General features: G+C 34.8%; 1 protein-coding gene across 10 annotated transcripts in view; it reads left to right on the top strand.

Annotated features, from left to right (window-relative positions):
- kidins220b (kinase D-interacting substrate 220b) overlaps nt 1-13,105 on the top strand; it is a 56,997-nt gene that overhangs the window by 22,238 nt on the left and 21,654 nt on the right. For all 10 annotated transcript variants that reach the window (XM_005160637.6, XM_005160638.6, XM_005160639.6 and 7 more), the window contains 16 exon segments: nt 734-832; nt 921-1,019; nt 1,148-1,249; nt 2,376-2,474; nt 3,164-3,361; nt 3,476-3,574; nt 4,325-4,423; nt 4,506-4,604; nt 5,444-5,621; nt 7,207-7,371; nt 7,563-7,742; nt 7,842-8,007; nt 9,576-9,727; nt 9,815-10,104; nt 10,229-10,369; nt 12,628-12,865. In XM_005160637.6, the coding sequence (XP_005160694.2) occupies nt 734-832; nt 921-1,019; nt 1,148-1,249; nt 2,376-2,474; nt 3,164-3,361; nt 3,476-3,574; nt 4,325-4,423; nt 4,506-4,604; nt 5,444-5,621; nt 7,207-7,371; nt 7,563-7,742; nt 7,842-8,007; nt 9,576-9,727; nt 9,815-10,104; nt 10,229-10,369; nt 12,628-12,865 (2,404 nt within the window).

Raw genomic sequence — 13,105 nt, forward strand, 5'->3', positions numbered from 1 at the left:
TTGTTTTTCCTGTAAATTAATCAATATAAATATCGTACCGTGACATTCATACCGAGGTATTATCGTACCGTGAAATTCTGATACCGTTACATCCCTATAATATACCTTTATATACACTTGTCAATTTGTATATTTGCATTTACTACTTGCTTCTGTTTTTAAAATATATCTGTTTTTTGTCCTGTCTCTGTCATTCTGTTGCACTGTAGAAGCTCTGTCACGAAAACAAATTCCTCAAATGTGTTTACATACCTAGTAATAAAGCTCTTTCTGATTCTTCTGATAGAAAAGTCAAGAAATGCTATTAAAGAAATTACATATTTTGTGGAATAACCAATTTAATAATGATAATAAATAAAAATTATTTATTTATTTATTTATTCAGTAAATCCAGAGAAATCATTTGTAAAGAATTTTCCTGTGGTCTCCTATTGTTTCATCGCTGTATGCTATAGTGATCAGGTATAGTATAGTAAATTGTATATAGAATAGATTTAACATACATTTTATTTTATTTGACTGACAGGAGCAGTCTTTTTTTTAAATATAAAAAATTCTAAAACTAGGTATTGAATGTCATTAAGATTCCTGTGCAATACATTTGGCATGGATTTGTATATGAATATAGAGGCACCGTGCCACAGGGCGTTTCACTACAGTCGGCTCCATCACTGTTACCATGTCAACGGTCAATAGTTTCCATAGTAACCGTCTCTTTGCTTTTCCCTGATAGGACTGCTGGTCTGCTCTGATCTCTGCAGCAAAGGAGGGGCACGTGGAGGTGGTCAAAGAGCTGCTTGAAAACAGTGCTTACATTGAGCACAGAGACATGGTGAGACAGTCAAAAAGCAAATGTTGGTATCAAAAGCAATACATGTACGATAATCACATTCTCAATGAGGTGACTTTGTGTGGTGCAGGGGGGTTGGACTGCTCTTACATGGGCTTCATATAAAGGTAGAGTTGAGGTGGCCACGGTCCTGCTGGAGAATGGGGCAAACCCAAACACCACTGGCCAGGTAAAGATGGAAAACTGTACCATTTCCCCTTCCATATGAGACACATACATATACATGTAAAATAATTAAATAATAAATTTTAAGAAAACATTTATTATGCATTTCACGTTTCATGTTGTTACTTGCAGCAATACAGCGTCTACCCCATAATTTGGGCAGCCGGTAGAGGCCATGCAGAGATTGTCAAACTCTTGCTGGAGCATGGAGCTAAAGTCAACTGCTCTGATAAGGTAATTAAATATTCCAAGTTATTCCAAGGTGTATTAACAAAATACATGATTCCCACTGGTCATAGAACTTTAAAAGGTTCATCCAGACATCCTAAGTATTTTTATACAGTTAAAGTCAGAATTATTAGCCCCCCTTTGATTTATTTATTTTTTTTAATATTTCCCAAATGATGTTTAACAGAGCAAGGACATTTTCACAGTATGTCTGATAATATTTTTTCTTCTGGAGAAAGTCTTATTGGTTTTATTTCGGTCAGAATAAAAACAGTTTAAATTTTTTTTGAAGTCATTTTAAGGTCATAATTAAATTTTTTTTTTTGATTATCTACAGAACAAATTATCATTATACAATAACTTGCCTAATTACCCTAACCTGTCTAATTAACTTAATTAACCTAGTTAAGCTTTTAAATGTCACTTTAAGCTGTATAGAAGTGTCTTGAAAAATATCCAGTAAAATATTATTTACTATCATCATGGCAAAGATACAAGAAATTAGTTATTAGACATGAGTTATTAAAACTATTATGTTTAGAAATGTGTTGAAAAATCTTCTCTTTGTTAAACATAAATTAACAGGAGTATATATATATATATATATATGTCATTGTTTCTCGTCTACTGTTTTGTTTAGGTCATTTTTCAGCTCCATCTTTATTCTTTTTATGCTTGCATCCATGTAGCCAAAAATGGCAGGATAATATAAATTTAAAGAACTTTTCTTCAAAATAAGTACTTCAAAAACTGGGTGGTAAAAACTAGATGAGAGAAAAGCTATATATAATTTTTCTATAAATAAAAAGTACTAATTAACTTAGGGTAAATTATCAATTGTTGTTCCTGGCTATTAAAATCATCAGCAGCTTGTTTTACGTTTATAAGATGTCATGTAAATTAAGTTTTTTTATTCAGTGAAATTTAGGGAAAAGTCAGAGAATTTCATATTTGGTGGAAGGTGGGAAAATGGTGCTGAAAATATTAGTTGTGCTATGTTCTGTTTTTATTTTGTTCTAACTTTATTTGTATTGACTCAGAAATATTAATTATTTTACATTTTAGTTGTAAAATATATTAAAGGTGAAAGATATGTACATTAATAATATAACATCATATTGTATCCTTTCAGTACGGCACCACGCCATTGATCTGGGCTGCTAGAAAAGGCCACTATGACTGCGTGATGCACCTTTTGGAGAACGGAGCCGATGTTGACCAGGAGGGGGCGGTATGTATTTATCATTTAGCACAATGATGCTCAAGCGCTTGGACTGTTGCGGTCCACCACACAATTTTTTAATGGTCCTTTAACTTTTCTAGTGTTTAGTTGGTAGGAATTTAAGATAAGGATTCTAAAATAATTATTTATAGCACAGTTACTAACTGTTAAAAATTTAGAACTTAACATAATTAGAAATTATATATATATATATATATATATATATATATATATATATATATATATATATATATATATATATATATATATATATATAGATGGAGGTTTCCTTTATATATATATATATATATATATATATATATATATATATATATATATATATATATATATATATCAAAAATCATATCATATCATAATCTATTTTCTTTCTCAAATTTGTCAAACTAAATAAACATATTACTAAATATAATCCCAAAATATGTAGACTGAAGCCTATTGTTCATATTTTTATAGAATTGCAATGAACATCTTAAAGTAATGTTTTCAAAGACTGTGGGAGTCTTGTTTGATTATATATTTTATATATAAATATAAATAAATTTTAAAATTGAATCTATTGCCCACTTGAATGATTGCTGGCTACCCCAAAATAGGCCTCCATCCTTTGTAAAGCACTGATTCAGCACTATTACATTTGAGGGATTCTTGGACTCATTTTATTAATCTTTCCCACACAGAACTCCATGACAGCACTGATCGTGGCTGTGAAAGGAGGATATACAGAGGTGGTTAAAGAGCTTCTGAAAAGGAACCCCAATGTAAACATGACTGATAAGGACGGAAACACAGCTCTGATGATCGCCGCTAAAGAGGGCTACACTGAGATCGTGCAGGACCTGCTTGATGCCGGCACATATGTCAACATCCCAGACAGGGTGGGTTAATCCTCACAACAAACCTGACAGAAATCAGAAACGGAACATAAATCATGGAGAAGAATGACTGTAACGTGATGTATTTTTATCGTGTGCTTTGTTTTAACCATGTAGAGTGGAGACACTGTGCTGATTGGAGCTGTAAGAGGTGGGCATGTTGAGATTGTGAGGGCACTGCTGCATAAGTATGCAGACATCGACATTAGAGGCCAGGTAACATACCATGTGAAAACATACACAATAAAAAAAACAGTACATAATACAGTTATGGTTACGGTTCTAAAGGGTTCTGGGAATGCTTAAATATGTTTCAAATTTGGTCTAGTGTTTGAAAAGTGCTTTGAAACTGCTTGAAAATGTAAAATTGTGTTGCTTTTATAACAATTTGTTACTAAATAGGTCATAATAATTAACTATTTAAAAAAAATACATATTATTGCTTTTGAATAAGATTTCAACTCTGGAGCCTGTGCATTTATAATCTGGCTGTCTTTTTTTACATATAAGATGTAAGTAAATTAAATTTGAGATATTAAATTACAGTAATACAATGTCGAGCTTGGACATGCCATAATCTTTTTTCCTTAGAGTACTTATACCATACTCTAAAATAAAACAAACAACCAAACAAACAAACAAATAAATATATACATATATATATACATATATATATATATATATATATATATATATGTATATATATATATATATATATATATATATATATATATATATATATATATATATATATATATATATATATATATATAAAATATGTTTCTGTAGTATAAAGTATGTATATATACTGTATGTAAATTTGTAATTTGCCACTAAAATGCTAAAAAAGTTTGAAAATGCATCTGGAAAGTTTTTGAAAAGTGCTTAAATTTGACCTTAAAAAACCCCGTGAGAACCTTGATAAAAACTATGGAAATTTAAAATGACTGCATTGTATTGTTACAGGAAAATAAGACTGCACTCTATTGGGCAGTAGAGAAAGGCAATGCAACCATGGTTAGAGACATACTGCAGTGCAATCCGGACACAGAGACCACCACTAAGGTAAAAAACAGCAAAATGCACATAAAAGAGATTGTCACACTGTTATAAGACAGTCTTGAGTTTGTATTTGTTGTGTATGTAGGATTCTGAGACCCCACTAATCAAAGCCACCAAGATGAGGAGCATAGAAGTAGTGGAGCTGCTGCTGGACAAAGGGGCCAAAGTCTCTGCAGTGGACAAGGTATGACTTCAATCACGGTTTCATGCTATATGTCATATACTGTTAAAGTCAGAATTATTAGCCCCCCTGTTTATTTTTTTCTTCAATTTCTGTTTAATGGTGAGAGGATTTTTTTTTTCAACACATTTTTAAACATAATAGTTTTAATAACTCATTTCTAATAACTGATTTCTTTTATCTTTTCCATGATGACAGTAAATAATATTTTACTAGATATTTTTCAAGACACTTCTATACAGCTTAAAGTGACATTTAAAGACTTAACTAGGTTAATTAGGTTAACTAGGCAGGTTAGGGTAATTAGGAAAGTTATTGTATAACAATGGTTTGTTCAGAAGGCTTTCGAAAATATATATATATATTTTCGGGGCTAATAAACTTGACCCTAAAATAATTTTTTAAAAATTAAAAGCTGCTTTCATTCTAGCCAAAATAAAACAAATAAGACTTTCTCCATAAGAAAAAAAGATTATCAGGCATACTGTGAAAATTTCCTTGCTCTGTTAAACATAATTTGAGAAATATTTAAAAAAGAAAAAAAATATCAAAGGGGGTTTAATAACTCTCACTTCACCTGTATATAAATGTAAAAAAAAAAAAAAAAATATATATATATATATATATATATATATATATATATATATATATATATATATATATATATATATCTAGTAAAATATTATTTAATGTCATCTAGGCAAAAGATAAAATAAATCAGTTATTAGAAATTAGTTATTAAAACAATTATGTTTAGAAATGTGTTGAAAAATTTTTCAACTGTATATGTTATATATATATCTATTTGTGATTTATAAATTTTATGCTCCATTTGGCTACAGAGAGGAGACACTCCTCTTCATATTGCGATCCGTGGACGAAGCCGCAGACTGGCTGAGCTTCTTCTCCGTAACCCTAAAGATGGCCGCCTGCTCTATCGTCCAAACAAGGCAGGAGAGACACCCTACAACATCGACTGCAGCCACCAGAAGAGCATCCTCACCCAGATTTTTGGAGCCCGTAAGTCTTAGACTAGATCTCAATGGTGAATATAGTTAATTTGACCTTATACTTTACATAAACGTTGGCTTGAGACTTCCGGTCTCATTCACTTCCATTGATTTTTATAGGTTAAAAACAGATTGTTATGCTGCTTGATGTTGCAAATGGATCTTTTCTTTTTTTATTATTCTACTTTTAAGTATAATCTTGAACGCACTTGTTTGTTGAATAAGTAGTTTGACCGCTTTTTTACTATTTATTATTCCTAGTCATTTCGTCCATAGACAAATGAATCAGAAATTCTAAAACAATTGCAAAAACAAGCTCATTTCCATGTCTGTTCAGATTTTCAGATTCATTTAGATTTTGATTCACAAGCGTTAGATTCAGTTCTGATTTTGACTGAGCTTTCCAAAAAACAGTAAGAGCAAGGCATTAACAAGACCATGGTGTAATATGTATGAATACATTGGATCCAATATAAGTGGCTTTTGATAGAAGCATCTGCCAAACGTGTTCCTGTAAATGTATTGTTATATATTTGTTTTCAGTTCTGATTTATGTTCAATTCTATTTGATCCAGATTTGTTTTTATTGCAGTTATAATGTCTGTTTCTCACATTGGAAATCAGTTTTAAGTGTGCCAATCAGCAAACTGTGTAATGGCAAACAGATTCAAATCAGATTCAATTTTTTAAAAATTGTTCTTTAAAAAATAATCAAAATAGTCTTTAATTTTGGGAGTCAAAAAGCAAATTATTTTGGTTTACCAATCTAAAATGAACCAGTTCTTAAGAGTTATTTGTTCAAGTATAAAAATAAACACAGATTTCATTGTTTGTTATTTTTTTTATTGTCCACACCATCATACAGAGACTTAAGCTGCGTCCCAAATCGCATACTTATGCACTATTCTACGCCATTTTGTAGTATAAATAGTGTAAGTAGTGTGTTCACACTGAAAACTCTTCAAATAATAAGTGCACTTTAATTACCTGGATGATGCACTCATTCAGCCGCTAAAATGAAGTGTGTAATGATGGACACTTCACGCACTCAACGACCACAGGTTTGCTTACGTAGCAGAAGGGGCGGAGCTATCGGACGCACATGTTGAATAACTTTATTTATTTTGGATGGAGAAAGCAAAATTCTCCTGCGTGAGTGATTATAGCGCCTCCCGATGGTGAATGCGCCAATACTCACGATAGGTATTATTTGATAATTCGGTTGTTTATTTCACTGATTTGGCAACCGTCAAACGTCATCAGGGAAACGGTTTGAATTTCCGCTTAGTAAAAAAACATTAGTGTGCCATTTGGGACAACACTACATACATATACTATCCTGTTGAGTGTGTAAGTGCATAAGTACATAGTGCATGAGTGCATAGTGTATAGTGTGCCATTTGGGACGCAGCTTTAGTCTACTGATCTGCACTATCTAGTGATTTGCTCTCTGCAGCTGTGAGCCTAAATAAGTAAACATATGTTTTGAATCGCTGATGTTCATGTTGAGCACTTAAAATATTTTACTGCATTCTCTGTATAGGCTGTGAGTGACCTGTGTGTATTTTTGCCGCTCTGTGTGTTGTCCCCTTTAGGACATCTGTCCCCAACAGAGTCAGATGGGGACATGCTGGGCTACGACCTGTACAGCAGTGCTCTGGCAGACATCCTGAGTGAGCCCACCATGCAGCCGCCCATCTGTGTGGGTCTGTACGCCCAGTGGGGCAGCGGCAAGTCCTTCCTGCTCAAGAAACTCGAGGGTGAGCGTTATTTACAGGCGCTCGGCTTAAACTTGACCTGAAAAGGATATTTTAAAGCACAGTTTACTCATGCACAGCACGTACCTACCTAGCTTTTTAGCTATTTCTGAGCTTGAGATGTTTAATAGAACTCAATTCGCCGCATCTGGTGTATATTTATTGGTGGACGAATCTTCATATTTCTTTCTCAGATGAGATGAAGACATTTGCAGGTCAGCAGGTGGAGCCTTTGTTCCAGTTTTCATGGCTGGTTGTGTTATTATCGCTCCTGCTGTGCGGCTCCGTTGCGCTAGTGCTCGGCTTCACCGTGGACCCCAAGCTTGCTATCGCCATCTCTCTCAGCATCCTAGCACTGCTTTATGTGTTCTTTGGTAAGAAAAACTAGCCTCTTATTACCTCTGTATGAAATGTCTCACATAAATTAACGCAACCATTAAAAGATATAGTGAATGTATACTATCTCTGCTCAGTGGTTGTGTACTTTGGGAGCAGACGTGAGGGTGAAAGCTGGAATTGGGCGTGGGTCATTAGCACCCGTCTTGCCCGACACATTGGATACTTGGAGCTTCTGCTCAAACTCATGTTCGTCAACCCTCCAGAGCTTCCAGAACAGACCACCCGAGCTCTGCCTGTCAGGTAATTACCCACACATAAAGCATTAGGCCATTAAGACGTCCGAAATATTGGATGTGGATTTGGGTGTCCTTGGACTCCACAAGACCACTGTTATTGCCTTTTGGAAATGTTTCATGGGGATTTCAGTAAAATGTATTACCTGGTTTTCCAAGATACTTAATGTAATTGTGCTGTATGTATGATTTTCCCTGTACTATTGTATAATACTAAAATATTAGATTTAGAAAATCTTGTGTATTGTATAAAGTTATTGTATATAATACTATCAAACATACTGTATTGAATTCACATTTATTAAATATTATAATTATTTTTAAATGAGCACATACACAACCTGACAAAAGGCTTGTCGTCAATCCCAGATGTAAGAGCAACGAATACCTTGACTTCTAGTTGATCAATTGGAAAAGTGGCAGAATGGTAGATTTTTCCATTGAATCACAAATACTGTAGAAGACCCATTGGAACCCGCATGGGCCCAAGATTTTCACAGATATCAGTCAAGTTTGGTGAAGGAAAAATCATGGTTTGGGGTTACATTCAGTATGGGGGCTTGCGAGAGATTTGCAGAGTGGATGGCAGCATCAACAGCCTGTGGTATTAGGACATTTGTGCTGGCCACTACATTACAAGCCACAGGAGAGGGCAAATTCTTCAGCAGGATAGCGCTCCTCATCCTCCACATCAAAGTTCCTGAAAGCAAAGAAGGTCCGGGTGCTTCAGGATTGGCCAGCCCAGTCACCAGACATGTACATTATTGAGCATGTCTGGGGTAAGATGAAGGAAGAGGCATTGAAGATGAATCCAGAGAATCTTGATGAACTCTGGGAGTCCTGTAAGAACGCTTTCAAGAATACTTTTATCTAAGCAAAGTCAGACCTTTCTAGCCTAATTAAATAATTAAAATTCAAGGCATGATCATATTTTATTTTGGTAAAATAAGCGTAATCTAGAGGTCTTTGCCTTTCATATAAGCCACTTCTGATACCAAATCATCAACTAGAAGTCAAGTTATTATTTGTTGTTCTTTAAACTTGTCCAAATGTTTGAGATGTTTTATAAATGATTTTGAAAAAAGTCTAAAAGATTGTTTTTATTTAATCAAAACTGTTGTATTTTTATTTATTTTAAAACTCTTATTGTTATTAATTTCTATGATGACAAAGCCAAATTTCATTCAGCCATTATTTTAGTTATTAGTGTCCTTTAGAATCATTTTAATATGCTAATTTGGTGCTCAAGCATATCGTTATCATCAATGTTACTGTATTGACTTTTTTTTTTAAGGTAAATGATGATTTTTCTTTTAAGATTTTTTGATGAATGAAAGTTTAAAGAACATAATTGACTTTACAGTAGACATCTTTTGTTGCAACATGAATGTTGTTACTGTTACATTTCAACAATTCATTGTGTCATTGGAGATATCAAAATTATTAATATATTGAACAATATTATCTTACTGACCCCAAGCTTTTGAAAAGTAGTTTAAGGTATTTTTTCTTTTACTTTTATTGAAGCAAAAATTTCAAAACTGTTTTAGACTAACTGCTCCGTTTTTCTCCCAGGTTTCTGTTCACTGATTATAACAGGTTGTCCAGTGTGGGTGGAGAGACATCCATGGCTGAAATGATCGCCACTCTCTCGGATGCCTGTGAGAGAGAGTTCGGCTTCTTGGCCACCAGACTTTTCAGAGTCTTTAAAACTGAGGACACTCAAGGTAAAGGCCACATAACCATCCCTAATTATTTAGAAACTACAGTTTACTAAAAACATCATTGATTGTTTTGACCATGTCTACCCTCAGGTAAAAAGAAGTGGAAGAAGACCTGCTGCATTCCATCCTTTGTAATCTTCCTCTTCATCCTGGGCTGCTTGATCATGGGTATGGCCCTGCTGGCAGTTTTCAAGGTGGATGGGCAAAACCAGACTGTGAACGCAGTGCTGGTCTCCATGGCGAGTGTTGTTGGGTTGGCGCTGTTGCTCAACTGTCGCACCTGGTGGCAGGTGACCGACTCTGTGCTGAACTCCCAGAGGAAGAGGCTGCACAGCGCCGCCAACAAGATGCACAAACTCAAGAGTGAGGGCTTTATGAAGGTAAGCCGTCAGGCTTTTTCCTGCAAAGAGCTTCATACACTATTCGTAATATTCACATACAGTGAATTACACTTCGTAATATTCACATACAGCATCTCTAATGGTAAATTTGCTCACTTCACAGGTCTTGAAAAATGAAGTGGAGCTCATGGCTAAAATGGCAAAGACTATCGACGGCTTCACCCAGAACCAAACACGTTTAGTTGTGATCATTGATGGTCTGGATTCTTGCGAACAGGACAAAGTGCTACAGATGCTAGACACGGTGAGCACTAGCTGTTCACTCAAACTATTAAATATCATTTTGGTAACTAAAATAAATTGGTAAAATTATGAAAAACTTGAAAATGTTTACTTGGCAACTAACTGAATGAATAATGGCTCATTACAGTACGGCATGCAATGGGGTATATCCACACAGACTTTTAATTTCAGTAAACCAGCCCCAGGGCTTCCGGTTAATTGTCATCCCATACAAAATTGCCTCTTTTAAAATGTGGTTTCTTTTAAAAACCAGCAATCTTCACTGTCTGGTTAAGATACGATATAAAGTGGGTATCGGACCAAACAAAAATTTTTCCATGCCATGTCTTTAAAATATGGAAATTAATTTTACCCCAGTATTTTCAATGGAATTTCTGCGCTGGCCTGCAGCTAATGATGGTGCCTTGTTTAAACTGTCTTTCCTCTTTTTTTACGCTTTAACAACCAAATGAATGCGTAAGTCTATTTAACTGATTATATGTGAATTACATTACAACATCGATGTTGTAAAAGGAACCCTATGAAATTGAAAATAGTCACATAAAGCTCTCACCGGAAGGTCATAATTAGCTGAAAAACACTAGCTGTGCAGATAGCCCATTATTACACAAAATTGGTGAATGGTGTTGGCGCCTATTGCCTGGAGGTTAAGTATGCCAACATGTAGCGATCACAGTGACCCGAGTTTGATTTCTGGCATAAGTTTCTTTACCGATCCTGTTCCTCTTTCTCTGCTCCCCATTCTTTCCAAAAGATGAAATATGTGAACGGCCCGTATGGCTTTCTTCTTTGTGCAAGAATGACATTAATCACTACTTTTCAGTGTATCTCATGTCTATCAAGAGATGCCAGTTGCAACTTTCTGGCATACACCATGCCTGTCAATTAAGGGTACTAATGGCAGTGGGAATGCAAACCTGATCAGGGTTACCCTTACCAAATTGTACTGTACTGATCCATACCACTTAAAGGTCCCAAGAAATTAAAATAAAGTACAGTACAGGGTGATTTAAAAAAATACCACAACTTTGAAAATCTGTATTTAATCAAAGAAACAGGATGGAACTTGGGTAATTAATCAATGTGAAGAGAAATATCAAAGCTTCCTTAAAGCGATGACAGAAAGAGCTTATCTCTCCTTTTCTTCCTTCCAGAGTTCTCTATTTTAAAAGTTGTTTACTTTTTAAATCAGCCTGTATTTTAGATGTTAGGATCAGTGCTGATAGTTTTTATAATTTAGTCTGCTCCAAAACAGTGTCAAAATTCACGTTTAGAAGATATACAACTCATATATACAAGTTTTTAGTTAGCTACTTCCACCTAAATGGATCAACAATTTTATTTTCGTCACCTCATACTACAGTTTTTCTCTAACTTATAAGCGTAGATCATAACCAATCAGATGCTCTCTATTGTCTGACAAGCCCCGCCTCCTTCAAGTCATTTGCTTTTCATTTGATGCACTTGAGCTCAACCACTCTCACCTGCAGAGCGTTGATAAAATGAAACATTATTGCTTTTTTTTGAAGGGGAGGAGCTACACTATGTCCCACCCTCTCTTCGTGTTTCGGATGAGATAATGTTAAATATAGAATAAAAATGCATATATCAAAGCACTTCATGGGGCTTTTAGTGGAAACGAGCCATAATGGACCCTTTTCACATTTAGCGGAGGTATTTCTCAGTAGCGGATGGAATGTCATCATGGTTGGGTAAACATAGAACGCAGTGAATCAAAGATTACAACAAATAATTTTTTACAACCCTATTTGCTGAAATAATAAAAGGAAATGTCAATATGTAAATAAGTAACACTGGTACATTGGTCTCTGTCTAGCTTTAATCATAAAAACATCAATAGTCTATTTCTAAAACAGACTCCCTTCTGAATCGTCATCAGAAATAAAATCTCTCACAACATCTGAAGTCTGAGTTGTCATGTGCAGTTATGCATTCGAGCTTATTAAGTTATTCGAAAAGAAAATGGTCTTATACAACTGTCTATTCTGAAGTGGTCTAGTTTAACAAAGACTGAACAGGCCCGTTGTTTTAGTGGTAACCAGAAGCATTCCTCATCCCTTTAGTCAATTGCATTGAGACCCTGATAATGTCTGTGTTCCTCTTTCTAAATTAGATTATATGTTCATACATTAAGAAATACTTGAATAACTTGAAAATCAGATTTCTTATATACTGGTAGAGTGCATGCTTGCTTGAAGGCAGTGTTGTGTAAATCAAAATATGTGTCTTTGTCATCAGGTGAGAGTGTTGTTCTCCAAGGGTCCCTTCATCTCGATCTTCGCCAGTGATCCTCACATCATCATCAAAGCCATAAACCAGAATCTAAACAGTGTCTTGCGTGACTCTAACATCAACGGCCATGACTACATGCGCAACATCGTCCACTTGCCTGTCTTCCTCAACAGCCGCGGCCTCAGCAGTGCAAAAAAGATGTGTGCACCAGCTCCTGCCAATGGAGAGACCGGCAACTCTGAGGGTTTGTATTAATGTATAATGTGGAACAGGCTGGCTCAAATAGTGACTGATTATTAGTGTTTTTTAGTTTACTCCACACTAGCGTTCAAAAGTTTGGGGTCAGTTAACATTTAAAGTCTGTGTGAATTCAATGTATATTCTTTAGGTGAACAATAAATCTAAGAAAGTAATTCACAGAAGAAAAAAAGTTTTTGGTAATCTTCAATCAAAGCCTGAAGCCGCCTTTCCACTGCACACGACA

This window comes from Danio rerio, chromosome 20, assembly GCF_049306965.1.
Source record: "Danio rerio strain Tuebingen ecotype United States chromosome 20, GRCz12tu, whole genome shotgun sequence".
Taxonomy (NCBI): Eukaryota; Metazoa; Chordata; class Actinopteri; order Cypriniformes; family Danionidae; genus Danio; species Danio rerio.